The sequence below is a fragment of the Gopherus flavomarginatus genome, chromosome 8 (genome assembly GCF_025201925.1).
Source record: "Gopherus flavomarginatus isolate rGopFla2 chromosome 8, rGopFla2.mat.asm, whole genome shotgun sequence".
NCBI lineage: Eukaryota > Metazoa > Chordata > Testudines > Testudinidae > Gopherus > Gopherus flavomarginatus.
The window spans coordinates 39,728,274-39,742,210 of record NC_066624.1 but is presented as its reverse complement, the minus strand read 5'-3'; the positions used below and the strand labels follow the sequence as shown (position 1 = coordinate 39,742,210).

The 13,937-nt window shown below is 51.5% G+C and overlaps 1 protein-coding gene across 4 annotated transcripts in view; it reads left to right on the top strand.

The window, feature by feature from the left end:
- The window catches only part of FRMPD3 (FERM and PDZ domain containing 3), a 157,055-nt gene that overhangs the window by 76,355 nt on the left and 66,763 nt on the right, over positions 1 to 13,937 (top strand). The window contains exon 1 of one of the 4 annotated variants that reach the window (XM_050965755.1): positions 5,165 to 5,191. The exons of the other annotated variants lie outside the window; for them this stretch is intronic. Within the exon in view, the coding sequence (XP_050821712.1) occupies positions 5,172 to 5,191 (20 nt within the window). The 5' untranslated portion in view covers positions 5,165 to 5,171. Of the gene's footprint in view, positions 1 to 5,164; positions 5,192 to 13,937 lie in introns of those variants that run through there. 4 annotated transcript variants of the gene reach the window in all.

Below are 13,937 nucleotides of genomic sequence, written 5' to 3'. Positions count from 1 at the left end.
CGGGCAGATGGGGGAGCCAGACCGTGTTCTGCAGGAGAGCCAAAATTTCAGCTGCTCTGTTTGGGGTGTTTGGGCAGAAAAGAAGGGTTGAGGGGAGCAGGATCAGTAACTTTGGGCCTGATCCTGCAAGATCTGTACATGCAAAATGCCCGTGGACTTCAGGGAGAGTTCTGTGCATAGATTGGGTCCATTGGAAAAGAGATGAGACCTTTAAATATCTATCCATGGGCTCCTGCTCCTTCTGATGATTCCCTCCTGAGCTTCTTAGGTTTTTCATCTTCCAGGGAGATTGCCAAGAAATAGACACTTTTCTCTGAAAATAGCTGATCCGGTTACTGAGTAGTTCGCTGGAGGCAACGAGACAGACCAAAACAAAGCCCTGCTGTGCTCGGTCCTGCTCTTCCCCTCTCATGGAGGGGCTGAAAGGGGAGTCCTCCCAGGAGCTGGGCATACCGGAGGAGGGACCCTTTCCAGCTCAGAATGAGGTTTAGAGAGTGGCGCCTCGGCAAGGTTGTGTGGAACCATTGGCAACCCTGTCATACCCCTCTGGAGCCGAGGATGTGTGCCAAAGGTGTGTAGCATGTCTGCAGCCTGCTTCCTATTCAGCATGAGCCCCAAGCCTTCCCCAGTGGAGGCAGACGTACTCTTAGGCCCTGCGCACTGCATGCTGACTGAAGTTAGCTCAAGTAACAACAGCAGGGAAGTTGCGGCAGCTCAGGAGCTATACAGCCCTGCCTAGAGCCCTGCATTCATACTCGGGCTGACACCCCTGTGCTGCCGTGGCTTTACTGATGCTGGTACTCAAGCCAGCTTTGTTCCACCTCCCAGTTGTAGCATATTCATACCCTTACACAGCAGGAGGAGCCTGAGCACGCCTGCCTCAGGTTAATAGCAGGCCTGATGGAGAGCCTGCCTGGTGGATCCCCTAGAAAATGGAAATTCTGCATCACCTGGCAGGGACGAGGCCTGACCATTGACCCCTATGTTTGAGTGTCTCCCTGAGCACCCCATGGCAGCTGACACCTGAGTTTGGGAATGGGACTCCTTTCTGAGGAGATCTGTTCAGGCCTGGGGATGTGCCCGGTGGGTCTCTGCACCAGCAGCTTCTGTGATCATGATCTGGAGTCTCTCCCCTGGGCCCGTGTAACATCTCCACATTTGTTCAGTATTCAGGGTCTGGCCCAAAGCTGCCAGCACCCCTGGCATCCAGGCTTGAGAAAGAGTCTCTGTCAGGAAGCTTTGTGCTAGCATAGCTGGCTCCAGGACAGAAGTTCTCTCCTCAGCCCCATGCTGCCAGCACGTGTCTTTTGGAGCTGGAGTCTCCCCTGAGGGACTCCACAGGCCTGACCCTCGGTGTGATCTGGCAATGCCCGATTGACCGCTGGGGAGCCTGCTGCATGTCTCCCTCAGCTGTGGTTCAGAAAGGGCCCTCTCCTGCGGCTTCCTGTATGCTGCTGGCAGGAGGGCTGGAGAGCAGGGCTCTGGCTTGAGAATCCCCGGGCTGCTACTGGGTCCCTGCCTGGCTGCCACCTCCATTAGGAGGCAGGGGTTTCCCTTGAGAGTCTCCAGGCTGCCATGCAGAGAGCATACCTTGTTATGGAGACTCTTCCTTCTGCCCTGTCCCTTTGCCCCAGGGCTCCACAGTCCATTCCTCCTCATGCCAGGGAGCAGCACCACTACCTGGCAGCAAGAGGGGCCTGTAATGAAGAAGAGGCAGCCATGTTGTTAGCAGCACTTGGGCTCCCCAGAAGGGGCAGCTGGGATGTCAGGAGGTCTTTCTGGCCTGGCTTGGCTCAGAACATTTCTCGGGGTGCCAACGTGATGAAAAAAGACCCAGCCTTGATAAACATGTTGGGGATTTTTTCTGCTTTCTAAAATAACCTGAGATTACATCCTCCATCCATCAGGCTGGCGCCTGGGGCCAGGCCATGCAGGCTGCAGCCTCTGCTTGATAGCTAGGCTCAGAGAGACGGGCTGGCTATCGGGGACCAACTGCAGGAGCCAGCTCTAGCACTTCCCCAGGTAATTTTCAATAGTAAGAATCCACCCCAGGCTGGATGGCTGAGTGCTGTGAAGAGCAGAGGGGAGAGGATTTCACCAGCTGACCTGCCAGTGGAGTCTTTCCATACTCCTCTCCCTCGGCTGCTCAGAGCTGGGACTCTTTCCACAAGCTCATGTACTTGGGTAGCTCTGACCAGGGTGAGTGAGACGCTTGGTTCAGTATAGCAGACCCAGAGCTCCCACGCAGAGCAACATGCATCTGCTCAGTCTGTCTCAGCTCCATGCTGGGGAGGGAAGGCAGCTTGTGGGTTTTCAGTAGAGCTGGGTGTACAATTTCCAGTGGAACAGTTTTCCATTGGCAAATGCAGTTTTTTTGAACTCAAAACATTATGTGAAAACGAGTCGATTTCAGGGACATTTTTAACAGGAAAGGATTGAAATGAGAACAAATGGTTTTGATGTTCTTGTTTCATTTCCATTTTATCAGTTCATTTTCTTTTGTTTCAATGTAGATATGATTAATTGTAATAGCATATTAGTAGTATCTGACATATTAAGAAATGTATTTTTTTGATGTTATCTAAACAAATTGTTTTTACCATAGCAAAACAAAATGATTCAACGTTTCCAAAGCAAACATTTTTGGCATTTCCATTCCCTGAAAAATGTCAATGTTTTGGTCCAATCTGGAACAAATACAAATTTTAAAATGTCATAATTTCCCACAACGTGGAAGATTTATTTTCCAGTGTTCAGCTTCAGGGGCAGAAATCAGGGCCTGGTGCTGTCTTGTGTGTCTGCGACTAGCAGTCAGTAAAATTGGGCTCTCTGCTCCCAAGGCTTGTGATGCTGAGGGTTTCTGCCCAGATGCACCCACAGTCTACACTGGTCTCTCTTCCCCTCCCTTTGCGCCTCACGCTTCCTTTCTCACTTTCTGCCAAGTCCACTATAAGGCTGTGCCAGGGACCCCAGCTCCTGGACTCATGTGATGTGATCAGAATCTTAACTTGCATTGAAAAATAAATTGTTTTATCTGCCTGAGTCTGCAGAGAGCCTGCTCTGATCGCTCTGAGAGGTGGCAGCTGCCCCATGCATCTCCAATGGGATGGTAGCTACACCTGGGAGAGTTGGGGGGCCACCCTGCTAGAGGAGTCTGAGTATGGCTGGAAGAGTAGTATGCAGTAGGGCCAGCTCACTCACCCCAGCAGATACAGCCCAGCATCAGGAATCAAAACTGGGAGGTTCTTTGCCACCACCCCTGTCTCTGGCTGTGTGGGAGGGGATGGACTCCCTGCCACTGCAAGTGCTGGATGGGGCCATAGCATGGGCTTGGAAGGTGCAACCATGAGTGGCTGCGAGCCATAGTGTGCCCAGGGCACAGGATCACCTGAATCCAGCCCTGCTCTGTGCCCTGCATGTCTCGTTCTCCCCCATCACTCTGTCTGTGCCTCTCCATCTCCTCCTCTCTCTTTCACTGCTGTCTGTCCGCTTCCCCCCTCCCTGCTGAACATCTGGGAGGAAGATTCTATGTGTGACACAGTTAACTAGCAGGCCCATGGGTATCTCACAGCTCGCTGGCAGTGAGCAGAGCTTCCAGGACCCTTCCTGCACTTTGCCCTCAGCCCTGACACAGCACCGACCACCCAGGAGCCTACGAGATCTGAGCTCATCAGCCCTCTCACTCCACAGCTGCTGCAATGTGCCTAGGCCAAATTCAGACGTGGTGTAAGTGGGCACAACTCCAACGGAGTCAGTGGTGTGTTACCTGCTTAGAATCATAGAAATGTAGAACTGGAAGGGACCTTGAAAGGTCATCGAGTCCAGTCCCCTGCCTTCACAGCAGGACCAAGTACTGTCCTTGACAGACTATTTTGCCCCAGATCCCTAAATATCCCCCTCAAGGATTGAACTCACAACCCTGGGTTTAGCAGCCCAATGCTGGTGTGTCATCTCCACGCCACACAAATCTGAGAGGAGTTTGATTCCACCCCATTGCTGCATCTTGTGATGCCTGGGTGTTGGTGGCAGTGTGTTTTATGCTGCATGGTCATCATGAAGTAAATGTTCCCAACAGTTACGGGGCAGGAGTGTGGTCTAGCAGTTAGAGTGGGACACTGGGAATCGGGACTCCTGGGTTCTAGACCCAGGTATGTCACTGTCCTTGGGCAAATCACCAAACCATTCTGTGCCTCAGTTTCCCCATGTGTAACCTGAGGGAATAGTGCTGACTTGCCTCACCATGATGCCAGATTATTAAGGTTTGTAGTGCACGCTGAGCTGCTGGGGTGGAAGGTGCTAGGAGAGGGCAAGGAGTTACTGTGGGCCTCAGCTCTGTAATCGGTGCCTTCCATGCTGAAACCCATTTTCAGGCTCTTTCTGTGGCCCAGAGATATGGACAGCCTCTGGCCTCCAGCCTCCCTCTGGTAAAGACAGCACTACTGTGAACTGTGTAACACCCTGGGAGCATCCCCACTGTATTCCTGAACAGGGCTTGGAGTCCTGGGGCAGGATTTGGGAACATAGCCAGTGCAGAATGGCTGCTGAGGCACCACAGACATGATGGTCAGCAGAGCCGCTGTAGGGCAGGTACTGCCCTCCTCATTGAGCCTGCCCTGGGACGCTCTCTCCTGAGTGCCCACGCAGGCTAGATGACTAGAGGATTTTAAGTCAGGAGAGAGTGTGAGGCCACAGATGTTTCCTAGGTACTGGAGAATGTGGCACAGACAGATGTGTTTTTCCCAGCCAGCAGGAGCTAGGACAGTGTGAAAGGGAAGGCTTTGGTGCAACCTGAGACTATACTAGCCAGCTCATGTGTAGAAAGTGTCACTGGCTCTTCGGGCACCAATCCCGAGTGGATCAGATTCATGCAGGACACCAGGGGATGCATCTCCTTTTGATGTCAGCGGGAGCCGTGCCTGCTTTTGCCGGGGCTGCATTTGAACCATTGTCCGTGAATGAAAGCTGCGGGTGGAGGTGTTTGTTTTCTTCCCATCCTGAGTGTCCCAAACTCTGCCCAACGTCAGGGTGTTTGCCTCGTGCCATTCTGCTGCAATGATAATGCAGATGGCCAGTAAATAAAACCCCTAATGTTGTTTGTCTCTTATCAGAGAGATTAAGCAAGGAACTGAGGGGAATTTTAAAGCATTCCTGATGAGACTGGGTCTCCCAGGATGAGACTGAACAAGGACAGGTAAATGCGTAGCAAACATAGGCACCCGCCCTAAGCACAGCTAAACATGAGCTGCCATTGCAACTGCTTAGCACGCCTGCCCTCTACCTTGACACTGTAACCTCCCTTCTTGCTCCCTTTTTCATGGTTAATTGTAGCAAACCCCTGGCACCAGCTGCAGTGGGATTAGAAATCAGGCCCAGGTTCTCTTGATTCAGTGGGAGTCAGGCACCTAAGTACCTCTGAGGATCTGGCCTCCATCTCCAAGAGCAGCAGCCCATTCCACATGGGCTAGAGGAGGAATCTCATTAAGCTGCTGGCAGTAGAGGGCCCATGACATGCACAGCTGAGCAGTTCCAGTTCCCTCCCACAGAATGCAGTGTTGCACGGATACAGACCCGCCAGCTCATAACGATAATATAATCCTTAATGGTGGCTTCTCTGGAATAATGTACATGGAGCCACTTCTCCTACCCTCCAGTAGCAGGTAATCCCTGGAGACCGGGGCAGATTCCACTGGCAGACCTCACTAGTTCTCCTGGTCAAGTGGAGTGGCCTTGATCCAGCAACACACTTAAGCATATGCTTAGCTTTAAACCCAGTCCCGGTTCCACTGAAGCTAATGGGAGCATTCACATGCATGAGTGCTTGGCTAGATCAAGTCCTTGCTGCCCAGACAGCAGACAACCCAAGGAGGGTCAGTGCAGAACAGGCACATGACAACGCAACTGAGCAGGGAAAGCCTGGAGGGAAGTCTGGCAGGGGAGAGTCTGGGCACCGTAGGAAGAAGCAGAGGCAGGGTTTGAATCTGGTGACAACTGACAACATGATGATGGGGGAAAGAAATGAATAATCAATGAGTGCCCAGTGCAGACTCTGTACTTGTTCTTTATTGCAACAAAAAAAGAACCAGAACTGGGTTAGTAACTTGGAAGAGATGCTGCCCTAGAGTGAACTTTGCCTCCTTTCTGTTTGCAAAATGTCCCTAAACAGCCTGTAACTGACTAATGTTAATGAAAATTTGGGGAATATGGTCAGGGAATTATTCTTCCCAAGCTGTTCCGTGCAGCTATTCAAACTGTGAGAAGTGCTGGTTAGTTTGGATTGGCAACATAGGTCACAGGGGATGCTTCTGCTCCCCAGTTGGCTGACTGTAACTCTTAGGGCCAGGTTACTGGTTCAAATACTCACAGTTGAAGGCTTGGCTGTGTGGGAAAGTTGCACCTACTGTGTAAACCAATTTACTTAAACCTGTTCAAACCTCTGTGTGGACGCTGATTGACGAGGGGCTTTTCTAGTTTAGCTTCAGTTGACTGGGAACAGTTTATGCCAAACCAAAATAAGAACGGCCATACAGGATCAGACAAATGGTCCATCTAGCCCAGTATCCTGTCTTCCAACAGTGGACAATGCCAGGGGCCCCAGAGGGAATGAAAAGATCAGGTAATCATCAAGTGATCCATCCCCTGTCACCCATTCCCAGCTTCTGGCAAAGAGAAGCTAGGGACACCATCCCTGCCCATCCTGGCTAATAGCCATCGATGAACCTATCCTCCATGAATGTATCTAGTTCTTTTTTGAACCCTGTTATAGTTTTGGCCTTCACAACATCCTCTGGCAAAGAGTTCCACAGGTTGACTGTGCATTGTGTGAAGAAATTCTTCCTTGTGTTTATTTTAAACCCGCTGCCTATTAATTTCATTTGGTGACCCCTAGTTCTTGTGGTGTGAGAAGGAAAAAATAACACTTCCTTATTTACTTTCTCCACACCAGTCATGATTTTATAGACCTCTATCATATCCCTCCTTAGTCGTCTCTTTTCCAAGCTGAGAAGTCCCAGTCTTATTAATCTCTCCTCATATGGAAAAGGAGCAAAGAGTCCTGTGGCACCTTATAGACTAACAGACATATGGAGCATGAGCTTTTCATGGGTGAATAACCACTTTGTCGAATGCATCCGACGAAGTGGGTATTCACCCATGAAAGCTCATGCTCCAATACGTCTGTTAGTCTATAAAGTGCCACAGGACTCTTTGCTGCTTTTACAGATCCAGACTAATACAGCTACCCCTCTGATACTTGTCCTCATATGGAAGCTGTTCCATGCCCCTAATCATTTTTGTTGCCCTTTTCTGAACCTTTTCCAAGACCAATATATCTTTTTTGAGATGGGGCAACCACATCTGTATGCAGTACTCAAGATGTGGGAGTACCATGGATTTATATAGAGGCAACATGATATTTTCTGTCTTCTTATCTATCCCTTTCTTAATGATTCCCAACATTGTGTTCACTTTTTTGACAGCCGCTGCACATTTTGTGGATGTTTTCAGAGAACTATCCACAGTAACTCCAAGATCTCTCTCTTAAGGGGTAACAGCTAATTTATATGCCATTATTTTATGTGTATAATTGGAATTGTGTTTTCCAATGTGCATTGCTTTGCATTTATCAACATCTCCCTTATTTGACTGAAATATGTGTGTCCATGTGGGTTTGTACCAGTTTAACTGGATGGGCTTAAAAACCATTTGAAGTTAAACTGGTGCAATTTGCCCAAGTTGACCTGAGAGTGAAAAAAAAATATTTTCTCAAATATTATCTAATAGTTTGCTGTTCCTGCAGCTATTCTTGCCAGTGAAGACATTGGCTCAGCACTAAAAATAACTAGATAAAACCGAACCATACAGGGACTGTAGGCTTATCGCAGTAAGGAAGCTGCAGAATGTACCGCATCACTGGAAGTGGTGTAACTTTACCACTGTGCGCGCTATGAGGCGGAGGAGGGGAGAAGGATTGCTCTGAATTTCCATCCTTTACTATAGATTTAGAAGGTCCCTGCTGTGCATCTTGTGCTTAGAAGGTGGAGAGGTATTCCCATGGGTTGGCCTTACCACATTCAGTCATGAAAAACACATCATGGACTATGAAATCTGATCTCCTGTGAAATCTCCTGTGTGCTTTTACTCTATACTATACAGATTTCACAGGGTAGACCAGTGTTTCTCAAATTGGGGGTCCTGACCCAAAAGGGAGTTGCAGGGGGGGGGTGTCACCAGGTTATTTTGGGCGGAAGGGGGGGTCTCAGTATTGCCAGCCTTACTTCTGCGCTGCCTTCAGAGCTGGGTGGCAGGAGAGCAGCGGCTGTTGGCCGGGAGCCCAGCTTTGAAGACAGTGCCACGCCAGCAGCATCACAGAAGGGTGGCAATACCATGCGTCCCATCCTTACATCTGCACTTGCTACCTTCAGAGCTGGGCGACCAGAGAGTGGTGGCTGCTGACTGAGGACCCAGCTCTGCAAGCAGCAGCGCAGAAGTAAGGGTGCCAATACCATACCATGCCATCCTTACCTCTGCACTGCTCCTGGAGGTGGTTGTGCCTTCAGAGCTGGGCTCCCAACCAGCAGCCACCGTGCTCCAGCTGCCCAGCTCTGAAGGCATATCTGCCATCAGCAGCAATGCAGAAGTAAGGGTAGCAGTACTGCAACCTCCCCTACAGTAACCTTGCGACCACTGGACAACTCATTTTTGGGTCAGGATCCCTACAGTTACACCACCATGACATTTTAGATTTAAATAACTGAAATCATGAAATTTATTACTTTTAAAATCCTGTGACCATGAAATTGACCAAAATGGACTGAATTTGGTAGGGCCCTACCCATGGGTGAGGTAAAGCAATGTGTGCGGAAGACCAGATTAAAGTAATGTCTGTCTGATCTTATCTGGAATTTACACCACACTCATCATCCTAGGCACTCAGATACTAACATGGAAGCTACGTTACCTGAGAGGGTGAGGTCTTCACGCCAGAGCTGGAATCCATTGATAGAGAGGTTTAGAAGAGCCCAGTACTGAATGGTCATGGCAGCTCATTCTCCCCTCCCGTGGAAGAAGTGCTTCCATGTCGGGGTTAATGTCCCATGATGGAGTAGTAGAGGGGACTGCATGTGCATCCCTTTAGTACAGGGAATCTCAAACTCTTTGCTGGGCCCCCCTTTGAAAATATTTCAGGCTGTGTTGACACCTCTATCCCACCCCTGAAAAAAAAGTGACAGCAAATTACTGTACATACTCATAGCACTAAATTAAGCATGTAGTCATCATCCCTGCAGTCGAAGGTGCTGAAGCCTTTCAAAAAGCGTAAAGTAGGCTTACCCAGGAGCGCTGCCAGCTTTTTTGGCGCCCTAGGCGGCGGAAGGTCCCACCCCCAAAATGGCGCCCCCGACAGAGGCGGTGGACGGTCCCGCCCCCGAAATACCGCCGGAGACCGGGGCAGCTGCCGCCCCCCAAACGTTAGCACCCTAGGCGACTGCCTAGGTTGCCTAATGGGTTGCGCTGGCCCTGGGCTTAGCTTATTTCAAGTTCCCAAATAGAGGACACGGCCGAGGGGATGGGAGAGTTGGGCATGGGGTTACAGCAATACTGTACTATGCCACTCTTACTTCTTTGCTGCTGCTGGTGGCAGCGCTGCCTTCAGAGCTGGGTGGTCAGACAGCAACTCCCACTCTCTGGCCATCTCCCAATCCCACCTACAAAAGCCTTGCAAGTCCCTTTTGGGTCAGGATCCCCAGTTTGAGAAACACTGCTTTAGTTACTGTCCCATAACACAGGCCTGTCTCCCAAAGTTCCCTCACCAGCCATCGTGCACTCCAGCGAGCTGAAGGGGCAGCATCTGGCCTCTAACACTTGGGATGCACAGGCCTGAGTTATGCCCTGAGACTTGAAGGATATTTTAAAAATCCAAGGTGATAAATCTCTCTGGAGCTCACTTTTTCTGCGTGACACTGTCTCCTCTTGAGAGGATCTAGTGCTGGAGGCAGGTATGCCTGGGAAGAAGAGCTAGCTGGGGAATGCAGACGTCTTCAAAATATAATTGTGGCAAGCAGTTATTCAGGCCCCATCTTCCTTACTGCATCGGAGACGGCTCCCCCATCTGTGGTGCTAAATAAGGAGAGGTCGGTGAAAGAAGAGCTAGAAGGGAAAGTTCACAAGTCTCTGTGGCTTCTTTAATAACCACAAGGGGATCCTTCATCACACGCGGTGATAGCTCGGCCACCAGTGAGTGCTGCACCTGGATGTGAAGAGGGCTAGAGAGTGTAATGACCATCAGTGGTCCTCACAGCTCAGTGAGGTAAGCAAAGGGGATGGAAGGGTGATCAGCTGTCATGCTACAGGGCACAAACTGGTCACCAGCAAGGGACAGGAAGGATTTTTCTTAATGCTGTGTGCAGTGATATGACTGTCCAGGTTTCTGTGGGTCTCTCCTTCCTCTGAATGGTCAGGTGTAAGTATGGTTGGCACCTTCCAAGCCGTGCCCTGCAGGACAGTAATTATAACCCTGATACTAGGAGTGGTTAGGGTTGGGTCGTTCTTGGTATGGGTCAGCAGCCACCCACCCTGTAGGGGTCAGTGTGTTTTGGGCCCTATGTCCCATGGGTCCCATTCTCCCATCATCCGGAGCTGTGCTGAGCACAAGAACTGGATGGGAGATGGCTTGAAGCCACCTTTGTGCCTCCCACATTCTTGGCTTTGCTGGGTGGCCTTCTTGGCCCCAGTGTATATTAAAGAAGCCTTGTACCTGCTGTTGTTTACACTGGGCCAAAGCAGTCTGCTGAGGCCCATCCCACATCCCTGAATCACCAGAGCACAGCAGTACCCAGTCAAACCCCTCCCTCAGCATGTTTCTATGCCACGAGCTATAGGGCAGGCAGTGTGGAGCCCTGGGCCCGGTTCTTCGCAGCCCAGGGGGACCCTTACACCAGGGTATCTGCCAAGACAGATTCTGCTGGGTTTGTGGCAGGGTCAAGGGGCCAGAAGGGGAGCGGGAACCTGTCCCTTGCCTCTCTCTGCCCTTGCCCTGCAGCAGAGATCAACTGGAACACTTTGCTGACAGGCCCTGGATTTCCTGTCAGAGCGTTCAGGGAAGGGCCCTTGACTCTGGAACTCATCCCGCCTGTGAACAAGCAAAGCCCTGAGCCTGTTGATCTTCAGGACAAGTTGCAGGGCCTATCTGCTTACCCTGGCGCTTTTCTGACAGGGTTGGAGAGGTGTTTGGGGGTTTGGTTGGTTTCGGCCTGTAAGAGGCTGGTGGTAAGTGCATTGCACCAGCGGGAAAATAAAGAAATCCTTAGCATGTCCAGAGCATGAAGCACTCACTTGCTCAGAGCACTGTGCAGAGGCAGGTTTCATTGGGAGTCAACATGTCAGGCCGTGTAATTGTGTCCTGTAATGCATCTGTGCAACAGCCACCATGGCAGGGCAGCAGGCAACAATGCAGCAGCCCAACATAACGTCTTCGGGGCAATGCAATGGGAAACAGGACAACAGGCAAAGCTGAGCCTTCCCCGGGGAAGTTCTGGATATAGGACTGTAGCGAGGCGGTGTGGCTCCCCTCCCCCTCAGGGAGGGTCGAGCCCCGTCAGTCATCCATGGGGGCGGGGCTGCTGGGCGGAAGTCCCGCCCCTCAGAGGGTCAGGCAGCGACCCGGAAGAATAAAAGCCAGGCCCCAGCCTTCAGTTGCAGGTCTGCCACCGGCAGGAGCAGACATGTCCGCCGACGTCTGTAACTGGGAGACTGCCCAAGCCAGAGGCCGAGACCAGGAGCTGCCAGAGCGTCCCCACGGTTGATACGACGAGGAGCCGCTGGAGCGTTCTCGAGGTTGCGATGACGAGGAGCTGCCAGAGCTGCCTCGCCCCTACTACTGCCCCGAGGAGCCCCTAGGCCCGGCTTGGCCCGAATTCCCAGAAATATTACTGGACCTGCCGCCCAGCCTGGACTGGGAGGAACTGATGGTCCTGGACGTCCCCGGAACGGAGGCTCCGGACCAGGTAGGAATAGAGGGGGAGGTAGGAAGTAGCCCGGGGGCACCTGACTCCAGTCAGGCTGCAGAGCTACCGTTGCCCATGTCAGTGTGTTGCGGTCAGGACCCCCACTGACCACTGGTAGCGGTGACAACCGCTACCAGGGCCCCGGGCTGGAACGCAGAGGAGTGGGTGAGCCTACGTTCCCCCTGCCACCCGTGTTCGGGTGGCAGACTCCCCCTCTCCCCAGCCTAAGGTCAAGAGCTCTGCCCTGCCCCAAAGGGCCAGAGCTGACTGTAACTGTGTTTGGTGCCCCGCCTGAACCAAGGGCTGGGCCCCTTTTGACTTTGTCTCTGCTCTGCCCTGCCCCAAAGGGCCAGAGCTGATTGTAACTGCAGGGAGGACAGTGAGGCCGGTGTGGCTCCCCTCCCCCTCAGGGAGGGTCGAGCCCCGGCGGAACCCGTCTACAAGGACCCTTTTGTATAGTCTGAGGCAGACCCTTCCTTGCTGCAGGGCTCTGTGCTTTATTAGCTCCTAGACAGGCTGTTAGGTTGCTTCGATGACTTGCAGAAGAGAAATCTCCGGCAAGATGGCTTGGCACAGGAACTACTAGGCCAGACAGAATCTGGGGACACACGGGTGGTGCAGGACGTAGGCCCCTATCCAGATGGCTGTTGCCCCCATGAGAGGAACAGCTAAAAACAACACATGCTTGCTTGTAAGCACATAGCACAACTCCCAAAGGCAGGACACTGGGCCAGATGGACAATTGTGTGATACGGTGTGGCAGCTCCTACAGCATGTTCCCAAGTTGAGATCAGGTCAGCAAGGAGGAAGTACCAGGACAGGTGGGTGCAGTGGGGTGAGCATCCCATCATGATCCAATAAGTGGAAGGAGAGGTGTGGGACCCCACGTGTGGGACATTTCAGCCCACTGCTCGCACCAAACCGTGACACAGGCCATATTGACTCGGAAGGAAAGTGCAGCAGCTCCACAAATGGGTGTGCTTGCAAAGGAAGTCTGTCCTTGGAAGGTTCATTCACATGAGAGAATCTTACTCAGGTGAGTAGCCCCACTGAACATGATGTGAATGTTTATGTAAGGGTTACTTACATGAGTAAGGTATAGCAAGGGCAGACCCATGATATGTGTCTTCTCCCCAGTGACACAGGCAGGAGACCCAGTTGCATCTGCTAAGCAATTTATTGTCTGGGCATTAAATCTTGTCCCGTCAGGAGGTTTCCCTCTACCTGAGGAGATGTCCTAGTTCCCTCTGAGGTCTATACATGCAGAAGATGAACATAGCTAGTTACTGGCTGGGGTAGGGAGTGCAGTTGCCACATGAGAGAAGCTAGTACAGACTGAGGCCTCCTCCACAAGGAGAAGGACAAATTTCTCTTCTTACCTAAGTGGGCAGCACAGAGGAGAATTCAGCTCAGTCAGAGGAGGCAGAAGCTGCTTTTCCCTGAGAAGCTTCTGTTTGTTTGCTGGGACCTGAGGTCAGCTACCCAGTTGGCAATTGATGTGATGGAGAAATCCTGCCAGCCGTCCTGTGTCTGGATTTTTAAAAGGGCTGGCTTGTTCCATGAATGCTAACATGGGAGCTGTATAAGCTATGGGAACAAGCAAGAGGCAACGTGAGGGGAGTGCGGGGGAGCATAGCTTCCCCTCCTCTTCCTGGCTTGCGGGGAGCACCCAGAGTTACACAGAGGATCAAAGGTAAAAGGGCTATAAATGTTCATGGTCAGGGAATGACCCAATCACTGGCTTCTGGGGTCAGGAAGAAACTTCTGTGGGAAGGTTGTTCCACAGTTGTCCAACAGGGAGTTCCTTGCATCTTCTTCTAGAACAGCTGGTGCTGGCCACTATTGAAGACACGATACTGAACTAGATGGACCTTGGCTGGACTAGATGGGTCTGATCCAGCCTGAAATGAAACAAAGAGGAAACACAGCAGACTTGAG